Genomic DNA, 23,344 nt, shown 5'->3' with positions numbered 1-23,344 from the left:
GGAGGAGTCAGCAGTGACTGTCTTCTCTCAAAGCCTGGCACACCGGCCCTTCTTCCCATCCTTGTTCCAGCACCAGACGTGACGTGAGGCTGTGTGGGCACCTCCCCCCACTCAACTCGACGAGACCGACCACGGGGCCAGGGCGGGGAGAGAGCACGTCCTTACCCAGAGAGGGGGCTCCCGAGGAGGCGTGGCCGGGCCCACGTGGTGCCAGCCACCCTCTGGAGGGGCTCCGACCGCCAGGGTCAGCTCAGCGCCCCAGCGTGTGTCGGAGAACCGAGGTCACCGTGCCCGGGAATCGCGTGTGTCTATTTACGACTCAGGAGCGAGCGGTGATGCTGGGTACAGAAGCATCGCTTCCCGCTTTTGGACACACGCCTTTCTTTACTCACTGCCCGCTCTCCACCGGTGAACCCAGCAGTGCAGGCAGGTATTGCTGAGAGCATTTCTGAACTGTTCCCTGAGACAACGGCCACCTTCCTGCGGGCGCTGAGCTAGGGCTGGAAGGACAGCTGCTGACTGGGAAGTGTTCTTGGGCTGGGAACGCAGCAACAGGGACAAGGTTCTTACTGCAGCCCCAGGGATGACGGCCACGTGCCTGGCGGGCACGCACATGGCACCACCCAGAGGGGCACCTGCCCCAGACCCGCAGGATCTAAGGCGACATCCCGTGAGTGAGGAATGGCGGATGGAATCTCGGCTACATAAGCAGACCAAAGCCCGGCTAATCCAGGCGACCCAGGGGTGCAGGGAGGTCTCTGCCCCTGGAGCTCGGCATGAAACACCAGTGGACGCAGCACCCCTCACCCTGCAGCCCAGCATCCACCCAGAGGAAGGAGCGAGCGGGCGGCCTGGGCCCAGCGACCCGCAGGCCAGGAGGCTTGGGCTGGGCCCGGGCGTCCAGACACAGGCCTCCCCTCCAGGGGAGAAAGCGTCCTTCCCAGCCTCCCGGTTCATCTCCCTTCGATGCCTTTCTCTACAGCTCAGCCCTCTCACACCCTTTACGAGGAACTGAAGAAAGGGCCAGGCTAGACAGCCGGCTAGACAGCCAGGTAGACAGCCTGCGTGTTCACACCACAAACCCGTAAAAAGCCCTTCATCTCTGTCGTAAAAAATAAGCCTCTGCTCTACGACGTGCTTATAAATTACACTTTAAAGCACCCATGACCTTGATTGGATTTCAAGTGAGGTTGCCTTTTGCTACACTTTTAAGACATTAAGAGTGAGCCAGTGTTTTCGTAGCCATCCCAGAGCGTTCAGTCAAAGGCGATTTCTGCCACCTCCCTAAATGCCAATCCATGCCTGGGTCCCTGCAGCAGAGACGGAGCCTGGGCTTGGAGGTCTGCACCCTGCCCTTCACGTCTGCAGAGGCTCTGCGCCGGCCCTGGCTTCCCTCCCTTCCTTCTGCCGGGTCAGACCCCTCATCACAGCAAAGCCTGCTGAAGAGGAGGAGCAGGAGGGGAGAGGGGAGGGGAGACAGGAGAGGAGAGGGGAGATGAGGCAGGGGAGGAGAGAGCGGGGGACAGGGCCACACGCACAGAGTGTGGGAGAACCCCAGCACGCAACAACAGTAACCGCAAAACGACGTGATGGTCCACAATGCAGACGAGGAAACAGGAGGTGAAGGGCACGGCCAAGGATGCCCTGTGACCCACCAGTCAGTCCCTGGGCCCCCTGGGTTTTAATCAACTGCATGAGGCGATCACCTCCTCGGAGCCCCAACACGGAAGCACAGCTTTTGAGATGACAGAGTGGGGCTGCGTGCGGCCTGGGGGGAGAGTGGGCGGCAGCCGCCCCCGCTCACAGTCCCAGCCCCACCCCCTGCACCAGGCAGCAAATGGAAAAGGGACCTGCGCCATCTCCACATCCTTGTGATTCGGGGGAAATGTAACCCAGGCAGGAGGGATAAGAGGTAGACATCACCCCACCTCCGGGGAAGCGCCCTCCTCAGCCACCGTGCCAGTCACAGGCCTGCAGACTCTGCTCTGCCAAGGTGGAAAGTGGACACCTCCAGGAATCTGCTCGAACGTCTGCATCTCAGGACCAAGCCAAGTCCCAGTTTTAATCAGTTTCAATGCAAAGGCTAGCGTGAACCTTCACAGATAACACAGTAAGAAAAGCTGCCTCGATGATTTTTCTAAACATTCTTCCCTACAGAATGGAAGCAGTTATGTCCTTGGCAGAATTTGGGCAAGTCACCAAAGGCTGGGTCTTGCAGAAGCAGAAGGTCGGGTCACATTTTGGAAGTGACTCAAGCAACATGTCTTGGGTTTTGTTTTTTTTTTCCCTCTATGTCCAGACCTGCCACTCAGAGCCAAAAATGGAGAACTCGGTCGACAATTTGATGAATGAGACAAGAAACTGTGGCTGAATCTAAACAAAGAAAACTCTATACTGAAAGCGTCCACTTCTGAAACCTTTCTAGGGTGAGGGTGCCAAGCCCTCTGGACCCCACGGTCGGCCTGCCAGGTCCACCCGGGTCCAGCTCAGAGTACACGTGCATGAACAAAAACATACGAGAGTCATTTTCTCCTTTAAAGAAAAAAGTTTGCTTCTTCCTTGTATCACTTCAACTCTTTGCCTGAATTTCAAATTCTTCTCTTTGTTTGAGTCACAAGTAGCCTGACTGATAACAAGACAACATTCTGGACTTCAGAGCTGTTTTGAGGTTAGTGACTAAACATTACAGACCCCACATGATTCGCTGCCCGATCCTGCACTGTCTTCCTGGCGTCCCGTCCGCCAGGATGGGGCGGGCTGGGGCTCAGGACCACGCTGACCGCAACCGTCCCTCCGATGGAGATTCACCACTTTCCTCACCAGCCCTGCAGCTCCAACACTGACCTCTGCTTCACTCTCTGTGCTCAGGGCCCCCACGCCCACCGCAGCCCTCTAAAACCTCAAGTCTGCCCAGGACCCTCCACGCCAGAATCCTCAGCCTTCCTCCAAGCACCTGACAACAACTAAGAAAGACTGTAACCGCAAATTAAAGCTGCTTGAGCACCACTGCCACAAGAGACGCTTTAAAAACATGCTTCATCTACGTCTGACTCAGTGACTGGCACCATTTGAAACTGTGGCCCCAACAACGCGGGGTCTCCTGGCTTGACGGCGTGATGAAGCTGGGTCTAAGGAGTGAACATAGAGTCCAGAGAGGGCTGCACTTATGAACTTGCATTTCCATCAGAAAATGTGTAATAATGTCCTTCACAGGAGCATCGTTTTTCTTGGGACTAAAGCCTGCACTCCCCTAGGCATCCATGTGGACCGTCCCAGAGGGGCCAGTGGGCTTGGTCGGCGGAAGCTGGTGGAGCTGGAAGTCCCTGTCTGGGCGGCGGGGGGCAGGGGCGGACCAGCAGGGGCTGCCCTGAAGCTCTGCCTCAGCAAGCAGAGCGGGCAAGACAGTCTGGGTTTGTGCTGCTGCGTCAGGCCAGCGGGTCACGTATCACATGCTAGAGGGTCCTGGTGGAGGCAGAGTCCCAGCAAGGGCTGCGTCCTTGGGTCAGCGCGTCCTCAGGGGCCCGGGGCTCAGTGCCAAATGTCCACTCCATGGAGCAGTGCTCCCACATCTGAACGCTTGGACTTACTCTTGCGTACCTCCTGGAACAATTTGTAGCAAAAGCCCTGGGCATTTCTCACCAAAAGCTGTCTTTGAACCTGTGAACACTCCATGTGGAAGAGTCCTGCTTTCAAAGCTGCCTTAAAACAGATGAAGTCACACCTTTACCTGCGTTAGTCGCTCAGTCGTGTTCGACTCTTTGCGACCCCATGGACTGCAGCCCACCAGGCTCCTCCAAAAACAGAGTTTGGGGGTGCAGCAGGGGTGGGGGGTTAACACAAAACACTAATGAAGAGAGAGAATGAAGGTTTACAAAATGAAAGGCTGGCATGGGGGCTGGAAGCCCCTCGAGCATCAAGGCACCCCTGAAAGGCGTCCGGGGAGGCAGGGGGCTGCAGGGCTCTGGACTCTGGACCCCCACCCTGCACAGGACTCCAGCCTGCCGGGGCCACACCCAGTGCCCGTCAGCTCTGCCTGGGAGGAAGCCCCTTTGAGTGACCCCCGCCACCGCTGAGAGCCTGGACACTGTCGGAAGAGCTGGGTCACATCCTTCATGGAGGCTCAGCACCGCCTGTGCTGTGGGAGACTGCTCTGCCGTCTGGAATGTAGACCCTCCCCTTGGGAGCCCGCTGGGTGCTGCCTCCTTGGTCCCCACAGGAACAAAATAAATAAATGAATAAACAAAAAGCAACCCCCAGAGACAGAGACAGACTGGGAAAGTGGAAGGAAAGGTGGGAGGGAGGAACAGGGAAAGGAATCCTCTGTGTGGTGACTGGTGGGAAAACAAGGGCGTGCAGATGAAGTAGAAACAGAGTGTTGTACACGCGGGTTCAGTTCAGCCGATCAGTCGTGTCTGACTCTTTGTGACCCCATGAACCGCAGCATGCCAGGCCTCCCTGTCCATCACCAACTCCCAGAGTCCACCCAAACCCATGTCCATCGAGTCCATGATGCCATCAAACCATCTCATCCTCTGTCGTCCCCTTCTCCTCCTGCCCCCAATCCCTCCCAGCATCAGGGTCTTTTCCAATGAGTCAGCTCTTCACATCAGGTGGCCAAAGTATTGGAGCTTCAGCATCAGTCCTTCTAATGAACACCCAGCACTGATCTCTTTTAGGATGGACTGATTGGATCTCCTTGCAGTCCAAGGGACTCTCAAGAGTCTTCTCCAACATCACAGTTCAAAAGCATCAATCCTTCAGCACTCAGCTTTCTTTATAGTCCAACTCTCACATCCACACATGACTACTGGAAAAACCATAGCCTTGACTAGACGGACCTTTATTGACAAAGTAATGTCTCTGCTTTTTAATATGCTGTCTAGGTTGGTCATAACTTTCCATCCAAAGAGTAAGCGTCTTTTGATTTCTGCAATGATCTGCAGTGATTGTGGAGTCCAAAAAAATAAAGTCAGCCACTGTTTCCACTGTTTCCCCATCTATTTGCCATGAAGTGATGGGACCAGATGCCATGATCTTAGTTTTCTGAAGGTTGAGCTTTAAGGCAACTTTTTCCACTCTCCTCTTTCACTTTCATCAAAAGGTTTTTTAGTTCTTCTTCACTTTCTGCCATAAGGGTGGTGTCATCTGCATATATGAGGTTATTGATATTTCTCCCAGCAATCTTAATTCCAGCTTGTGCTTCCTCCACCCCAGCATTTCTCATGATATACTCTGCATATAAGTTAAATAAGCCGGGTGACAATATACACGCTTGACATACTCCTTTTCCTATTTGGAACCAGTGTGTTGTTCCATGTCCAGTTCTAACTGCTGCTTCCTGACCTGCATACAGGTTTCTCAAGAGGCAGGTCAGGTGGTCTGGTATTCCCATCCCCTTCAGAATTTTCCACAGTTTATTGTGATCCACACAGTCAAAGGCTTTGACATAGTCAATTAGGCAGAAATAGATGGTTTTCTGGAACTTTCTTGCTTTTTCGATGATCCAGCAGATGTTGGCAATTTGATCTCTGGTTCCTCTGCCATTCCTAAAACCAGCTTGAACATCTGGAAGTTCACAGTTCATGTATTGCTGAAGCCTGGCTTGGAGAATTTTGAGCATTACTTTACTAGCATGTGAAATGAGTGCAATTGTGCAGTAGTTTGAGCATTCTTTGGGATTGCCTTTCTTTGGGATTGGAATGAAAACTGACATTTTCCAGTCCAGTGACCACTGCTGAGTTTTCCAAATTTGCTGGCATATTGAGTGCAGCACTTTCACAGCATTATCTTTGAGGATTTGAAAGAGCTCAACTGGAATTCCATCACCTCCATGAGCTTTGTTTGTAGTGATGCTTTCTAAGGCCAACTTGACTTCACATTCCAGGATGTCTGACTCTAGGTGAGTGATCACACCATCGTGATTATCTGGGTGGTGAAGATCTTTTTTGTACAGTTCTTCTGTGTATTCTTGCCACCTCTTCTTAATATCTTCTGCTTCTGTTAGGTCCCTACCATTTCTGTCCTTTATTGAGCCCAACTTTGCATGAAATGTTCCCTTGATATCTCTAATTTTCTTGAAGAGATCTCTAGTCTTTCCCATTCTGTTGTTTTCCTCTATTTCTTTGCATTGTTCACTGAGGAAGGCTTTCTTATCTCTCCTTGCTATTCTTTGGAACTCTGCATTCAAATGGGTATATCTTTCCTCCTTTGCTTTTCACTTCTCTTCTTTTCACAGCTATTTGTAAGGCCTCCTCAGACACCCATTTTGCTTTTTTGCATTTCTTTTTCTTGGGGATGGTCTTGATTCCTGTCTCCTATGTCATGAACCTCTGTCCATAGATCATCGGGCACTCTGTCTATCAGATCTAGTCCCTTAAATCTATTTCTCACTTCCACTGTATAGTTATAAGGGATTTGATTTAGGTCTTACCTGAATGGTCTAGTGGTTTTCCCCATTTTCTTCAATTTAAGTCTGAATTTGGCAATAAGGAGTTCATGTTCTGATCCATAGTCAGCTCCCGGTCTTGTTTTTGCTGACCCTATACAGCTTCTCCATCTTTGGCTGCAAAGAATTTAATCAGTCTGATTTCAGTGTTGACCATCTGGTGATGTCCATGTGTAGAGTCTTCTCTTGTGTTGTTGGAAGAGGGTGTTTGCTATGACCAGTGCATTCTCTTGGCAGAACTCTGTTAGCCTTTGCCCTGCTTCATTCCGTACTCCAAGGCCAAATCTGCCTGTTACTCCAGGTGTTTCTTGACTTCCTACTTTTGCATTCCAGTCCCCTATACTGAAAAGGACATCTTTTTTTGGTGTTAGTTCTAGAAGATCTTGCAGGTCTTCATAGAACCATTCAACTTTAGCTTCTTCAGCATTATTGTTCAGGGCATAGACTTGGATTACTGTGTTATTGAATGGTTTGCCTTGGAAATGAAGAGAGATCATTCTGTCATTTTTGAGATTGCATTCAAGTACTGCATTTCGGACTCTTGTTGACTATGATGGCTACTCCATTTCTTCTAAGGGATTCCTGCCCACAGTAGTAGATATAGTGGTCATCTGAGTTAAGTTCACCCATTCCAGTCCATCTTACTTTGCTGATCCCTAGAATGTCGACATTCACTCTTGCCATCTCCTGTTTGACCACTTCCAATTTGCCTTGATTCATGGACCTAACATTCCAGGTTCCTATGCAATATTGCTCTTTACAGTATCGGACCTTGCTTCTATCAGTCCAGTCCCATCCTCAACTGGGTGTTGTTTTTGCTTTGGCTCCATCCCTTCATTCTTTCTAGAGTTATTTCTCCACTGATCTCTAGTAGTATATTGGGCACCTACCGACCTGGGGAGTTCATCTTTCAGCATCCTATCTTTTTGCCTTTTGTATACATGAGCTTACATGATCTGATCATCCAGTGGGAACTCTTGATATTTTTCATCAATTAAAAAGAAATAAAATCACAATCCTTTTTGGTGAGAGGTAACTATGGGAGATGTCCATTACAGCCTGGGCAGGAAGGGGGTAGGGCTCAGGGACCTCCCATCCACACGTCAGCCTACAGGGTCACTGAGAGGAATGTACAAACTGTGTGCATTTTTCTTAGATTTTGATAAAGATTGAGCCCTTCCCAGACACTGGGGGCCTGGAGTGTACCTCTCCTTGGAGTCTGGTTACATGAGGAGCTGTTTGCCTTGAGAATCACATGATCTAAGAAGCCTCATGATAACACAGACTGGAGAGAAGGAGGCCCCTTCTACGGAGGCAGGGGCTGGCTTCCCCTCCAGAGGCAGCTGGCTCCACGCACTCACAGAAAACCGGGCAAGACGGCCCTGCATCTTGAGGGCCATATTGTCAGCCTAACACGGATGTTTAAGCAGGTACAGCCCGAGTCTCCTTCAGCCATCATCCTCAGTGCCAGAAGAGACCCTGATTCAGAGGGACATGGACCCTCCAAGATAAAATGGCTGGAAAATACATGCTTATGTACCTGCTGGACATAAGCAGCTCTGAAAGTTTGCTAACTATATGCCAGTAAGTGATCACTTATAGTCATAAAGGGTTGACCCAGAGCCTGTCTTTGGGGGTGACAATTAGAGAGTAGGGACCTTGCCTTCTACTCCCCAAGTGACGCAGATTGCAGTAGGACTTTGCAGCCAACAGAGATGAGACCCGAGAGGTTGCAGGCGTGTTTGTGGGAATGTCATGGCTAAGCTCCCCTGGTAACCACGTTGCCCTGGTAACCATGTTGACATTGACTCCTTCCTAAAATGCACATAAAAGTGCAGCTGCATCCCAGACTCCAGACCATCCCAAGTATTCTGAGCTCGGCCTGCAGAAATCTTGCACACGTGGCCAATTCCTTCCAAAGAGGAAACATCACAGAGGCCAACAGCAGGGTTCAGACACTTCTGTCTCCAGCTCCCCAAGCCACAGGGCCTCGACCCCACCCCGAGGAGCCAACGATGAGTCTGGTCCAGGCCATGAGCAGAGCATCATGCTGCTGGGGGACACAGCCTGGGCGGAGCTGGGGATGGGCTGGTAGCACCCACATTTAAGGAGAAAAGATGCCTCCAGCATCCGATGCCCTCCTAAGCAGTTAGGAACTCATCTCTAAGGCATCAGGACCTCTTCATGTCCCACACTCAGGACTGGAAGTCGGTCAGGCAGAGGGGTTTCTGCACCCACCAACACCACGATTGTTGATGCTTCATTTCCTTTGCATGGAAGCGCTCAGCTCAGCAGATCAAAAGCTGGGTTAGTATCCTCACCATGACTGGGATGGTGTGTGACAGGACAGTGATGATGTGAACACAGGGTCCACTTCCTCCTCACCGGGTGCCCGCCTTCCCCAGTGAGGAAGCCCAGAGGCTTCTTCTTGTTTCTTCTCGGCTTCGAGCTGCTTCCTGACGGTGCAGCGGGCACTCTGCATGGGACGGGCGGGCACAAGGTCATGTCCACCTGCCGGACCCAGGAGTCCTGGGTCACCTGCCCCGAGCCCGCCTTTGCTGTGCAGACACACTCGCAGAGTCCAGGAGGCACATGACACTTTCCAGGAGGTGGTGCATGAAATCTAATGGCAAACTGAGGCCAAGGCACTTACTTTTACTAAGAGAAAAGAGCCTGAAAATAAGGCCGTCAAAGCCCGATACCAAGATGGAAGAAATGAAGCCTAAGAACGCAGGTGTGCGAGCAGGACCGACTTTTAGTCCAGAGCCTACACTGGCCAGGCCTCCTGCACACCCCTCTCCCCAGAGCACACAGCGGGGACCACTCCTGGCTCACCCTCAGCCCCAGCACCCCACGTCCTACTTCCTGTCTCTACCGGGCTGGAAACGGATCTTGGGCTGGGGTGTCCTGGTGAGTCACCTGCAGCATCACCCTTCCCCATGCATCTTCATCTCCAGCTCCATTCCAGACGCCTGAGCCAAACGGAGGAGGGGCAGAGCAACCCTTCGCATCTCCCGGGACCCTGGGGCCCAGGCGTCCGGCGGCTCTGGGAGCAGACCCTGTGCAGGAACCTCTGGGCAGACCAGTGGGAGTCCTGCTTTACAGGATGTAAGAGACCAGGAGTGGACAGGGACTCCACCCATTCCTGTTAACTCTGCTAAATCACGCCTCATTAGACTGGGCGCGGACGGTGTCCACAGTGGGTTGGCATGTCTGTGTGTGTCTGTCTGTGTTCCATGACCAAGGACAATAACTCTATAACAGCTCTCTGTGGTTCCCTTAACAGTAAATCACTGAGGGTCCAATATAGCCCATCGTATAATGAGAGCCACACTATAAAGAACTTTGATCCAATAAGATTCATGTAAAGGTGCGTGTGTAACTCTGACTGGCATCAACACGATTCTCTAGCTGAAATAGTTGTCACCTGCCTAGCGTAGGCATCACTGTGGCAACACCTAAATGATACAGGCCCGGTTTATTTAACATCAACATGAAACGACCCTGATGCTGAGAAAGACTGAAGGCAGGAGGAGAAGGGGATGACAGAGGATGAGCTGGTCAGATGGCATCACCGACTCAATGGACATGAGTTTGAGCAGACTCCAGGAGTTGGTGACAGACAGGGAGGCCTGGTGTGCTGCAGTCCATGGGGTCGCAGAGAGCTGGACACAACTGAGCGACTGAACTCAACTGACTGTCATCTATAAAGACCAAAGAATATCACCTTTACTCAAGGCTGAAGTGAAGATTAAGTGAAGCTCTATGTGTCGAGCTTCAAGGTGGATGCCTTGTTAAGTTTTCGACAAGTTCCCTGCAATTCAAACGCCGCTGTGCTTCTTGGAGCTGCTGCTCCTTTGTCTGGGGCACCTCGGACCTGTCATTCACAAGCCTGTCCACGGTTTTTTAAATAAGAAGTGAACTCCCGACATGGGCGAACTTTCTGCAGGATCTAGTCCACACTCCTCAGTGACATGCGGCCCCATCTTGCCGAGCCTCCCACCCACCTTCTCCTTTTACTGCTCAGGGACCTCCGTGTGCTGCATGAGTCTCTACTAGCTTCTTTGGTTTCACATATTCAGAGAATTTATACAGACAAGCCCTGGATGCTAGAGCCAGCAGATAATTAAAGAGATCATTTCACCCACATTCACTGATGTGAAACTAGAGCCAAGTCACCGTCAGATAGATGCACTAGGAATCCAAACCTTCTCCTTAGAGGGGGCTTCCAGAAAGGACTGCACTTCAGGTGTCTGCTGAGGGGGCTGGCACAAATCTCAGGCCCATGCCGAGCAGGTCCTGCTTTGTCAGAGGTGAGGGAGGCATGCGTGGGCCTTAGAGAGATGGCCTTTCACAACCAACAGCCCCCCTCCTCCAGGGCACAGAAGCGGCCCGCTCTGCGCCCCAGCTTCCTGGTAGGGGAGACCCCTGGCAGAGCTATTGACATGGCACCAGCCTCATGCAGGGGGAAGGTGCTGGGTCAGTGGTGGGGAGACAGGCACTGCAGCAGCTCGCTGGACACGGGGCAACCTCCTCACCTCCACCGAGTTCAGCGGCAAGAGGTCAATCGGACATAATGCAGAAGCAGACTCTAGGGCTGGGCTTTCTGGGAGAGTGGGATGTGCAAGGGGAGTCAGTTCACTCAACAGTAAAGAGTGAATTCAGAAGATGACAGGGCCTGACTGGGAAAAGGGGGTGCTACCAGGAACGGGGGTGTGCATGGCTATCTGTCTTTCTGGTTCCTCATGTTGCTCCTTTCTTCTCTTCAAGACATTTTATCCACTAGAGAAATTATAAAAAAAAAAATTCCTATTCTGTTGCATTTGAATAAACAAATTGATCCCTCTGCAAGTTAGCAAGTGGGGATCATTTAAAAGAGTAAAATGTTAAACAAAACATTGACTTCACTTTTTAGAGTCTATCAAAGGGTGCTCCCAAAACTACTGCTTCATGACCGATGAAGCGTGTTTCTCAGGAGATTTTATTTATTTATTTATTTTTCAGAAATCTAACACTTTCCAGATTTAAGGAATCTCTGATGATGATACTATTCTGTATCAATCATCAGACTCTGAGATGTGTGATTTTTAACAGAGGAGTGTGCCTCAGACTCTCTTGAAATAAGGACATTATACATTTTAAATATGTTAGCTGATTTAATAAGCAAAAGCACAGAGAAAAGATGGATAAGCAGGATGAGAACTCAAAATTCAAAACCTCTTCTGCTGGAAACCACACCTGAAAAATCTGCCTCAGGGATTTCTTAAAGTTAACTAACAACCAAAGAGCCATCCATTTATTTTTTGGTCAAAGGGAGAAATCCTTGATTTTTCTGGCGAAAAAAAAAAGTTGCTCTTGATTCAACAAATCAGAAGAGAGCTAAGAAAAAATTAAATCTTCCTGGGGAAAACATTCTAGATGTTTCTGTGTCCTGCTGGTATTCATTATAAATAGGTTTTGGGATGTTTCCCACCCTTGGTTGGGGAGGGTACATGCCAGCCGATGTACAGCTTATGTACTTGAGTCCCGTGGTCTCCGGTGGACCAATTAAATTCTCAGGGAATGAAGTTATCAGGAAGAATAGAGTTGAGTTCTACCATGGCTAGGCCATTCTCTCCATCCAGCCTCTATTCCTAGAGGAAGAACTGTGTCTGGCCAGGACCCAATGGGTAGTTGGATTTGGCCGGTCTCCACTCCCCACTCCCCTCACGGCTTCCGCAGGGGGTTGCTTTCCACTCTCACCCCACGGCATCGTCATCGTGCAGCGTTGAGACCACCGCACGCTGCCAAGCGAGTCCTAACCCGAATGGCCGTACCTAGGGTGCAGGCACGATATTCCCGGCACAGAATCCGGAAGAGGGCTTTCAGAGTGACATCGTGATGTTTTCAGATATAAAGGGAAACTTCTGCCTGTCATGCAGGAGTCTCCACTTCCCTAGTTTTTCTAACTGCTACAGCATTGCTTTCTTGTTTAAGAGCATCCATTATGGGGTCGTAAAACTGCAGCATTTGCCCCCGGAGTGCTGCCTCTGGGTCCTGAGGAGCCGAGGGCCACAGAGTGTCTGGCCTCAGCCAGCGGCTCCATAGGCTTGAGTTTATAAAGAAGGAATTCAGTGTTAGGAGAGGAAGATAAAGCAGAGACGCTACAGTGCGGTTGCCATGTTGGGATCTTAAGAGCGGGAGAACAGGAGGATAACGGGATGAGCAGAGCGGTTCCGAAGCAGGCTGGAGTACCAACCGCGGAGGAGCGCGGCAGGAGGTCTGAGCCGCTTGTCTGGTGGAGAGGAGGGCCTGGGACCGCTTTCTCCGGGGCCGTGTGCCAGCCAGGCCAGGAGTCTGCAGGCTGAAGGCCAACACCAGCCACTCGGGACCCCACGGCCCGTCTAAGGCCAAGATCAAATCAAGGAGTGTGGGGGGCGCTGAGAAAAGACCAGGAGAACAGCGCGTTTACAGTGACGGGCACAGAGGCGCAGGAAAGGTCGAGTGACAGGTGCCTCTCTGGCTTCAGGAGCTCCCCAACATGGAGACGGTGTGAAGAGCCACTCGCTACGGAGAACCGGAGGGACCCCAGGCAGGCGGGACCTTCTAGACCAGAGCCGTGGGACACCTGCCCCGTCCTCTCCTAAAGCGCAGTTTAAGTGACCCTGAATTCTGGGAGGATGTTGATCTGGCTACGGCAGAGTCTATGAGGACAACCTAAATTAATGCTGAGTTGACCAAAGAGATCGTTCAGGTTTTTCCGTGAGATGTGGTGGGAAAAAAATGGAATGAACTTTTTGGCCAACCCAATAAAAGGGAGTTCAGGCCAATTAAAGTCAATTTTATTATTCTTTCAAGTATATACTGTACTTGGGAGGTTTGTAAAATGGTTATTTGAGACAAAATGCTGTAATAAACAGACAGGAATTATTTTTCATAGGATAATTGTTTAGCCACAAATATAACATATTTGATGGTGTTTGAGAACAGTTTGCCCTCTTGAGTTATTTAAACTGTCTGTGAAACACAACTAACACTATTAATTTGTATGGCAGATGCTTTTTCATGATTAATACAGATTTAAACTCCTCTCCCTCTCTCTTCAGCATAATCATAACTCCCAAAGTGACAGAGGCAAGGCTTTATTATGCTAAAATAACCAGCGTTAGTTCTCCTTGCCATCTTAAAGAATATTATTAAATTGGCTATTTAGACTTTAAAAACATATATGGTTTTAAAGGAAACAATGAAAGCAGCACAAGTGAGATTTCCTCTAAAACATCTCTGGGTGTGTAATGCCGGAGTGGGGGTGTTTGCCATGACCCGCACCGTAAGCTTTCCTCCCTTCTACCTTTCAAGTCAGGTGACAGGTCCACCTAACTCAAGACTTTAAAACAAGCTAGGCTACCTTTTTTCTAACATTGGTGAGTTAACTTTACCCACCAACCCTCCTTTACTGTGTCTGTCTCGCTGTCTTACCTGCATTTTCCGTGTTTCTTGCATCGTGCATGACGCCCCTGCGCTCAGAGCCACACGCGCTTACCCAAGTCCCTCATCTATTATAGCTGTGCTGTCTTCAGTGCCTCATCAGTTTCCCATTTCTACATCTGTTTTTTTTTTTTTTTCACCTTTTCCCAGTGGCTCCGCTGGTAAAGAATCGGCCTCCAATGCAGGAGACCTGGGTTCAATTCCTGGGTTGGGAAGATCCCCTGGAGAAGGGGAAGGGTACCCACACCAGTACTCTGGCCTGGAGAATGCCATGGGCTGTGTAGTCCCTGGGGTCACAAAGAGCCAGACACAACTGAGTGACTTTCACTTTCACTTTCCCCAGCCCCAAGGCCTCATTTGCTGACACCCCGCCCTGACGATGACCCTGTTCTCTGGACGTCCACGTGGCTCCCCAACACTGGAAGCGGGTGCGATCCAAGAAGCGCCTCAGTAGCCAGCAGGCCCAGCTCCAGGCAGGCCCAGGGCGAGACCCACAGCGGGAGCCCCTGCGCGAAGCTCACGAAGATGCCCATGATGGAGACAGCACACGGAGCCAGGTGCAGCCACTCAGCCCACGGCCAAGAAAACACTTTCACAGATACTCAGAGAACAGGCTGAGTAGCAGAACCTGCCCATTTTCTTGGTTAAGAGGTAAATGGGTGGACTAGCTGTACTGGAACCCCAGGCCCCTGTGTCTCTGGACATACCACCCCTGGCAGCTAGCAGGCTGCTGCCGGCGATGAGGGGGAGGAGAGCGGCTTCTCCTACAGCCCTCGTGGACTTCTAGAAGCACACACCCGGTTTGGGGCGGATGCTTCTCTCAGGTTGAGATGTGCGTTTCATGGTGGGGAAGCAGGAAGTTTGGGTGGGCTAAAGCTGGCTGGGCCTCCTCCTGGGGACCTGATCCAGTGACGACAGCCCACACGATGAGGGGGACACCTGGCCGGCCCGGGAGCTCCAGGAGGCTCCTGCTGCTGGTGTGGATGGGGCTCAGAAATCTGCTTAGAGCCTGCCTGGGGACCTGGCCAGATGGGGTCCATGCACCTGGCAACAGCTGAGAGAATTCCAAGTCAAGAGCAGTGGCCCGCCCGCCCACGGTGGGCACAGGATGGGCGTGCAGACCGCGTTAGTGAGTGAGTCAGAGAGGGCACTTGAAGGACTGTGGAAAGAAAAAAGCAGTCCCTCCACTTGCCTGCCCCTTTCAAACCACACTGTTATCCAACATTGAAGATTTTCACTAGGTCAGACCTCTCACCCCCAAACCCAGGGCAGGTACAACCTGAAGCTTAAGGACAGACGTTCTTCAGGGTTTATTCAGCAGAAACAAGAAACAACCTCTACACTCACTTTTCTCCAATCGCTGCCAAAGGCTTAACAAATGGAAAAAGGGCCCGACCATCTTGTAAGTCACTTAACATTTGCAGTGACCTTTATTGTTCTTTCCTCCGCATGTTAAAAACACGCCTTTGCTCCCTCATCTTGTCTTTATTTGTTCTGGTTCTATTGTGGGTGAGTAATCACCGCAATTTCCTCCAAGCCTCCTCCAATTTCTCCTCATTCTCTTAAAAAGAAAATGGAGAAAAATATCAACAGAGCTAAATATTCTAATAAACATCTCACTAAGACTTCTGACAAGTGGCGCACAACTGTTGCTCCCCATTTCTTGCCTTTTGGGTGCCTTCTGCTCATCCCAGCATCTGATCTCCAGTCTTTATTTTAAGAAACAGTGAGTAAAGCATTCGTTTCACACTCCATCGCTCGTGTCTGATCAGGTCTTTCCCAGTTCCTTGTGAGTGATCCAGTGTCACATCCGAGATGGAGCCCCGGTCCCCCTTGTCTCGGGATTCCTGTGTCATGAATCCTTAGGGTGGAAATGACTTGTATGCTTTCAAGTGAGTTTGTATTTGCAACATCCTTTCCTCAGTAAAATTGGACTTAACGGTCCATTTCTTTGTCACGCTTTCTACAAAGTGCAATTTTCTTCTAAAGGATTAGTCATCTTATTCAGCTAAAAGTTGATATTTTAAATTTCATATTTAGTCATCAACCTCAACCAGTCAATTCATCAACCATCAACTGGTCAAAACATAAACTAATGGAGCTCAGTCCCTGTGCCAGGCTGCTCAGAACAGTCCCGTCCATGTCCAAAATTCGACCCACGCTTGGACAGAGTGAACCAGCAATGATGCTTAGCTGTAAAGTCATCAAAGAGCTCCTGAGAGCAAAACATTGTTTAAACTCCTCTCCTGCACACGGCACACCTGCCCTCACCTTCATGCAGCTTTGTCCCGGCCCAGCCCAGGGAGGCAGACGGCCGGAAGCCTCCCAGAGGTGGGCCCAGGAGTGGACAGCCCCCGGGAGAGCCCACTTTGGGCACAGAGCCTCTGCGGGGTCCTCAGACAGAGTGTTCCATCCCAATGCAGTGAAAGCAGAGCCGGGCTGTGGAGTCGGCGCTTGAGGCTGGCATTTCCAGGGGGTGGAACACTAGCACCGTCTATTGTCTGTTGTCTGCAGAAGAGCCCCAAAGGCCCATCGGCCTGCGGGGAGAGTGAGCCCCGCTCCCTGAGAGCCTGGCAAACTCAGCACAGGTGCCAATCAGGATGAGTTACCTCTGGGAAAGTGTGTTAGGCCGAGGTAAGGGTTATTTTATGCTGCCTCAGGTAATGGAAATTAATTTTGAAAACATTTAGAATCTGATAAAATATTTCTTGAGAAATTCAGGTGGTGCTTTGAGGGTTTCTCATCCAAGCAGTCAATCCTAAAATAAATCAGTCCTGAATATTCATTGGAAGGACTAATGCTGAAGCTGAAACTCCAATCCTTTGGCCACCTGATGTGAAGAACTGAGTCATTGGCAAAGACCCTGATGCTGGGAAAGACTGAAGGCAGGAGGAGAAGGGGACGACAGAGGATGAGATGGTTGGATGGCATCACCGACTCGATGGACATGAGTTTGAGTAAGCTCCGGGAGTTGGTGATGGACAGGGAGGCCTGGCGTGCTGTGGTCCACGGGGTCGCAAAGGGTCGGACCCGACTGAGTGAGCGGACAACAGCAATAGAAGTGAAGCTCTGCTGTCCCTGCGATCACTGAGGCCATGAGAAAAGAGGCTTCTGTGGCCGCTGACTTCCACAGGCTCTGTGCGGTGGCCTTGCTCAAGCTCAGAGAGCCTTTTAGGTGAGGAGGGGCTGTGGTCTCTGCTGGGCTGACCTGGGTGCCAGCGCTGAGCTGCGGGACAGCGTATGGCTCTGGTTTGGGGATGAAGCAGGAACGCGAGGAGGCCACTCTCAGGCACCAGAAAACCTAAAACCCTTCTCAGTCACTCACCGTCCTCTGGCCTGAAGAGGATGGAGACAACAGAGTGGCCCTGAATGGATGGAGGAGAGAGAGGCAGGGCGGGGAGTGAGGTCCTCCCCGGACTCACCTGCCCTCAGAGCTCTCTCTACCTGACCTCCAGCTTTGAGCTCTTCCTTGTCGATTGCCTATAAAGACTTGACTGCGTTGCACCATTATGATAACTAACAAAACCAGTGACTGCCCATCAGAAGGGATTCAATGAAGCAAAAATCCAGAGGAGAAAGGAAGCCTGATGAGCCTGTTAAAATTGTCTCAGAGAGACAATAAGCCAAACAAAACGTGTTTAAGTATAAAAGACACAAACGGTCTGATCAGCTCCAGTTAGAGAAAGTCATAAACTCTAAGCCACAAAGTAACTTATTTTGATTTTTTCTTATAACAAAGTCTCCTTCATCTATCTTTCCCCCCAACTGCCTCCAGGGTCTGGTTCCTCAACACAGATGGGGAACCCAGGTCTGAGGATGGGGGACCCAGGTCTGAGGCTGAGTGTTCTCCAGGAGCCAAAAGCAGGCACCTCTCTGCCCACTGAGGCCTCTGCCTGTATCTCGGCAATGGGTGTGTGAGTGGCATCCAGTGGCCTTTAGCTGTCATGTCTGGCTGTGTGTCTCTGCCAAGGAGACAGGACGGGTGAGTTCTCCTCCTGGGCAGAGAGCCTGAGGTTGAATCAGAACAATGAGCTCCATCTATGAGATCAACCCCATCCACACTAGAAATCCCACTCATTGAAGACATACATACTCTGTGCCTTAAAGTCAGCAAGACCACTGGGTACATAGAAGTCTTCCAGTGTCACTCAATACAGAAGAGTCAAAAAGCTCAGAATAAGAAAAGAAAGGGCTTCCCAGGTGGCTCAGAGGTATAGACTCCACCTGCCAATGCAGGAGACGTGGGTTCAATCCCTGTGTCAGCAAGATGCCCTGGAGAAGGAAATGGCAGCCCAGGTCAGTGTTCCTAACTGGGAAATCCCAAGGACAGAGGAGCCTGGTAGGCTGCAAAGAGTCAGACATGACTTAGCGATTAAACAACACCAACAAAGGAAAAGAAACCCGCCTAGCAGACTTAATTTGCAAATTCTTTTCCAGGTGCCCAGGGAGGTGTGCTGGCTGAGGGGGGGCATCCTGGGGTTCAGCCCCCATCTCAAAAGGACCATGTGGGGCACAGGGTGGAGCCTGCAACTCGACGCCTGCAAAGCAGCACTGGATGCCCCGGACACCGTGGGAGCACATGGCGGGGGGCATCAGAGGGCAACGGTCTCCCCGGGGAGCCAGGTCCTGCATGGATGGCCAGGCCCACAGGAGGGCTGGTGGGCAGCGTCCTGGGCTCAGAGGTGCCCCGTGGCTGTGAACAGGTGATCGGCAGAGCCCCGAGGACTGGGAGAGGGTGAGGGGCACGGGCTGGCCAGGAGCTGGGCAGACAGGTTATTCCAAACGCCTCCAAGATGAAGAGACGCCAGTGCAGACCAGGCAGGATAGACCTGCAGGGAAAGGTGTGGTCTAACGCCTTCGCAGGAAGTCTCTCACATGAGAGTTTGACTCCTCTCAGGCATGAAAGGCAGTTGTGTGAGGGACATTACAGGGTCGAAGAATAACCTCTGAGAGTCGCAACCACGGCCCAGTTCTCAGGAACTGACCCCTTGGGCTGGACCGTGGTGCCCCCACAGGACCAAGCGCTGGCCCCCCAAGATTAAGTGACCACTTTCCCACAGTTAGTGTGAGCCTGAAGTCCACGCTCTCTCCTACACGGCATGTGGACGAACACTTGGCAGTCGGCAAACCCCCGAACAAGTGAGCTGTGTGTGAGGATACTATCAGCCTGGCTGGGAAAGTGAGTGACCCTTACTGGCTGAAACTTAATAAAGCTGCTTAAAATGAAAACCATGCCTTTTAAGAAGAAAACGCATCGGCACTGGACTTAGAAGTGTCTGCCTGCCCACCATGGTGCTGTGTTATTTTGGATACCGTCTTCCCCTCTTGACAAGAACAGCCTCCATCCAGGAGTTATTTTAAGACCTACTTGTTTTTCCCTAATAAGGATAATTATCTTCAAAAAGGCAAAATGATTAAGTGGTCATGAATGGTGCACTCCCAAACATCCACGATTGCAAAATAAGCTGACCTTTTCAGAATTTGCGTAAAAGGGCTTTCGTGCCCAGGACTTCAGGGCAGGCCTGGGAGGGCACCTTTGTGGTGGCAGCCTGCCCGGCCCCCTCCTTTCGACAGGCGGGTGTGATGTCCACAGCTCTGACGAGCACCCCTTCCCGCGGTTCTCCCGGAAGGGCTAGGTGTCCTTTCTCTAGGTGGCCCGTCTGACCCCCACACGAGCCCGCAGGGACATCACGTGGCATTTCCCAATATTGAGGGTCAGCGGTCCCCAGAGGACCAATGACCGCTCCAGCCTTTCAACCCGGAGTCCAGCCCGGTTCCAGGTACCAGAGTCCCCAGGCACAGCCCCCAAGAGGGGATGGGAGGGGCACATTCTGTCTGTCCTGTGAGTTAAGGAAGGTCTAGGTCTCTAACTAATGAAGACCAGAGCTTGACCGCACATTCATTAAGGGCATTGACATTATAAGGGCAAAAAACATACACAGCTTGAGATAGAAGTAAGGCAGTTTCAGATTATCGAAAAGAAAAATGAGCACCTCGGAGACAAAGAGCAGATGGCCTGAAGTTTCAGCGGTGTGGCTAAGATGGGTCAAAGGGTGAACAGTCATATGATGAATGTGCTAAATTCATTCTTCCCTCTTAAGAAAACATGCCGTCCACTGGTGCTAAACCAGATTTCAGACACCAGTGTGCGCTCCTCCTAAGGCCAAGACATATATACATAAGGCGTCACTCCGGGGATCACTTGAAGAACAAGCCTGTTTGCATTTTAACCTTCAGGGTCTCTCTTTCCTGCCCTTTCTCGCCGTCCCCCCCTCCCCCGCCCCAAGATCCAGAAAGCTTCCTGATTCATGAACGTGCACCCCAGCACCACTCACACAGAGCTGTGATGTCAGTGGTCCCTCCACCCACACTGGAAGGAAGGTGTGAGGTGGGAGCCCAGCGGCTTGGAGTCAGCACCGGGCAGCCGGGGGGGTGGCTCTGACACGGAGCAGACCAGACCCTGCCTCCCCACTTCCTCTGTGTCCAGCGCCTTTGTTCCAGGCGTCGTTGGCAGGGTACGGAGGTGGGCAGATGACCCTCCCATCTTCTCTGCCTCTGCTCATGGGCAGAGAAACATCTCTGACATTCAGAATCTAAAACCCTCTTTACAGATTCAATGATAGTACTCATCAAGCAAGGACCACAGAATTTTTCTAAACAGCAAGCTATCTAGACCCTGTGTAAGACCCAGATCCAGCATGCACCCAAAAGGAAAGGTGCTGGAGAAAAGATTTTCATGGCCTCTGAGGCTTTGACCAGACAGACAATCTGGAGGCATTTAAAGGGAAAAAAAGAAGATGGAAATGAAACAAAACAGCAACCAACTTCGCAGCATCCTACCAATGCCACTGAACCCACCCCCGAAGCAGGAATTGGGTCTCTCATTCCACGATCTCATCAGGTGAGCTGCACAGCAGCAACCCAGCCAGGAGGCCATGCCCCTCGGCCAAGTTCAAGGGCACCTCAACACCTGGAAGACCCCCGTCCAGGTGGGACTTCAATTTAACAGTTGACATCATCCTTCTTGGTGTCCCATAGACACTCACAGGCTTTTTGATGAAAGAGAACAGCCATAAGACATTTCAGTGAATGCTATTTGTAATAGTTACAAGGTTAAACTCACTGCCTCTCTTAGTTTGAGATCATTCTTCACAAATAAACTTGCTTGAGCTCCTTCCCCCCCAGACCTGCAGGAAAGCACAGAGCAGCAGCCGTTGAGCCTGGCCCAGCCCCGGGCCCACTCACCTTGGAGCTGGCGGCTCTTGTACAGGTCCCGCGTTCTGGCTGGATGAGCTCTGGCTGTGTTGTCGCATTTTGGCTGCTCGTACCTGGGAGGAGAGAGACCAGCTGGTTTGAGGCGGACTTGCCTCGGGTTGCTGCTCGCTCACACAGCAGGCTTCCTGGGCCCTGGAACACATGGGGTGTCCGGCCATCACGTTGCAGTTTCTGGGATGGACCTTTGGTGACCTTGCAACAACTTAACATCTTCTTCACAGTCGTAAGGACACGCATGACACCTTGCGTTCTGTCTCTCCATCCAGTCTCTGCAACACATCCTGTTCAAGGGACACCCCCACCCAGGACCAGGCGGGGAGGGGTCAGAGGAGGGGGAAATGCCAGCATCGGCACTAAAGTGGGGATGGGGGCGCGGCCACGCACCCCCCACCCTGGAGAGAGCAGAGCCTCAGAGAGAACCTCAGGACTCCAGACAGATGCATCACTCAAGGACCAGCATGTCCCCAGCCTTGCTCACGAAGCTGCAAAAGGTTGCCTCCCTCCATGTTCAAACAGTAAAAGAAAGAGATCTGTTCTGGCCCCTCGGAGCTGACAGGAACTGGGGGCCCTGACATCAGGCAGGCAGACAGGGTGGTTGCGGGTTACTTCACATCAGGGAGCAGGCACTCCGGGGACCCCAGAAAGCACCACAACTCTGGACTGACCTGCCCAGGAGGACAGCTCGCGAGCATCCCCCAAGCATCCCCCGCAGGACCTCCCTCCAGGCTCTTGATAAACGCCCCTGAGGGGGAGACACGGGCAGACCCAGGCCAGCCGGCTCATGGGGACGCTGACAGTCCCCTAGGGCACCTGTGAGAACCTGTCCTCCAGGCACCTGAGGCAGCCGCGGGGGTCAGGAAGGCTTCCCCCAAAACGTGAACAAGTCAGAGTCAGATTGGGGTGTGCGGGGGTGGGATAGTCGGGTTCTGGGGGCCACTGACTCTCAGGGAGTCAACAAGACCCCCTCAGTCCTCAGCCCCTCCTGCTGCCCAGTTTCCTTTCCAAGCTCTCAGAAGGAGATACGAGATCATGATCACTTCATAGGGATATTTCTGACTCTTATTTTCCATATTCCTTGTCCTCCCACCCAAGAAAATGAAAGAATGAGGTTTCTCTCCAAAGGGATAGCTTCTCAGAGGCCCTGCCTGGGGCCCAGGGAGCCAGCTGGCCGTGAGGGTCGTGTCCAGCCCGGCTGAAACAGAGGCAGGACCCCACGGGCTCCTCCAGCCCTCAGACTCTAAGTGGCCTCTTTGATACCAGAAAACCTAACACCCCACTCATGCAAACTTAATATGCCTTTTCAAAAAGTTGTTTTTGAAATTAAAGCATTCCCGACACACTTTGGAAAACAGTTACATTATCACATTGTCACCAAAAGCCATTAACACACATTCTTTGAAATGCAGTGGGGTTCAGTGCAGTTGGCATTGAGGTCACATCACAGGAAAGTGAACGGGGGTGAAGGGACCTGTTACCCACCTGGTGCCCCCTCTCCTACCTGGGGCTGCGACAGGCAGGTGACGAGCCAGAAATTCACTAGGGGAACATTCAAGAAAGAACTTTCATAACTGAGAGATGGCTGAGGGCTCACTGTTACGCATGTTCAATCTGGGGAAACAACCCATGCTCAAGACTGAACAACCGCTGTTTCAGACTCCAGGTGAGTATCCGTGAGGCTTGCGAGGTTGGCATTGGTACCTACGCTAGAGCTGACACCTTCACAGCCAGCAGCCCATGAAATGTCAGCTCCGGGGAAAGAAGGACATGCCAGATCCCAGCTCCTGACTGAGCAGGCAGAGCTGGGTCCGGGATTCCCAGGGAGGCGGAACGGCATCCACTCCTGGGACGTCTCGCCTGCGAGAACCTCAGGCATGGGCTGCTCTGTGTGTTAGGAAGTTGACTTTTAATACGAAACATGTCCAGCCTGTGAAAGGCTCAGAGCCAACACACGATGATAAGAAACCACATCACCGCCAACTCTATGCTGAATCTTGAACCTCGAAGCAGCCTGGGAACTAGCCACACTGCACGGTCATCCTGGTTTTGCTCCAAATTTGGGCAGGAGGGCTTAAGAATCCTAGCACTTGTGCTTATATTAAAACATGTATGTTTAAAGGGCAGCATTCCACTCCTTTTAGAAGAATACTGCTCAATCAT

At 51.5% G+C, this 23,344-nt stretch overlaps 1 protein-coding gene across 2 annotated transcripts in view; it reads right to left on the bottom strand.

Annotated features, from left to right (window-relative positions):
* Positions 1-23,344, bottom strand: part of SMOC2 (SPARC related modular calcium binding 2) — a 153,435-nt gene that overhangs the window by 16,814 nt on the left and 113,277 nt on the right. For both annotated transcript variants that reach the window (XM_061130559.1, XM_061130560.1), the window contains exon 9: positions 21,158-21,240. In XM_061130559.1, the coding sequence (XP_060986542.1) occupies positions 21,158-21,240 (83 nt within the window). The remainder of the gene's footprint in view (positions 1-21,157; positions 21,241-23,344) is intronic.

The sequence above is a fragment of the Dama dama genome, chromosome 26 (genome assembly GCF_033118175.1).
Source record: "Dama dama isolate Ldn47 chromosome 26, ASM3311817v1, whole genome shotgun sequence".
NCBI classification, from domain to species: Eukaryota; Metazoa; Chordata; class Mammalia; order Artiodactyla; family Cervidae; genus Dama; species Dama dama.
The sequence above is the reverse complement of the archived record's forward strand: the minus strand, read 5'-3'. Positions and strand labels throughout refer to the sequence as shown.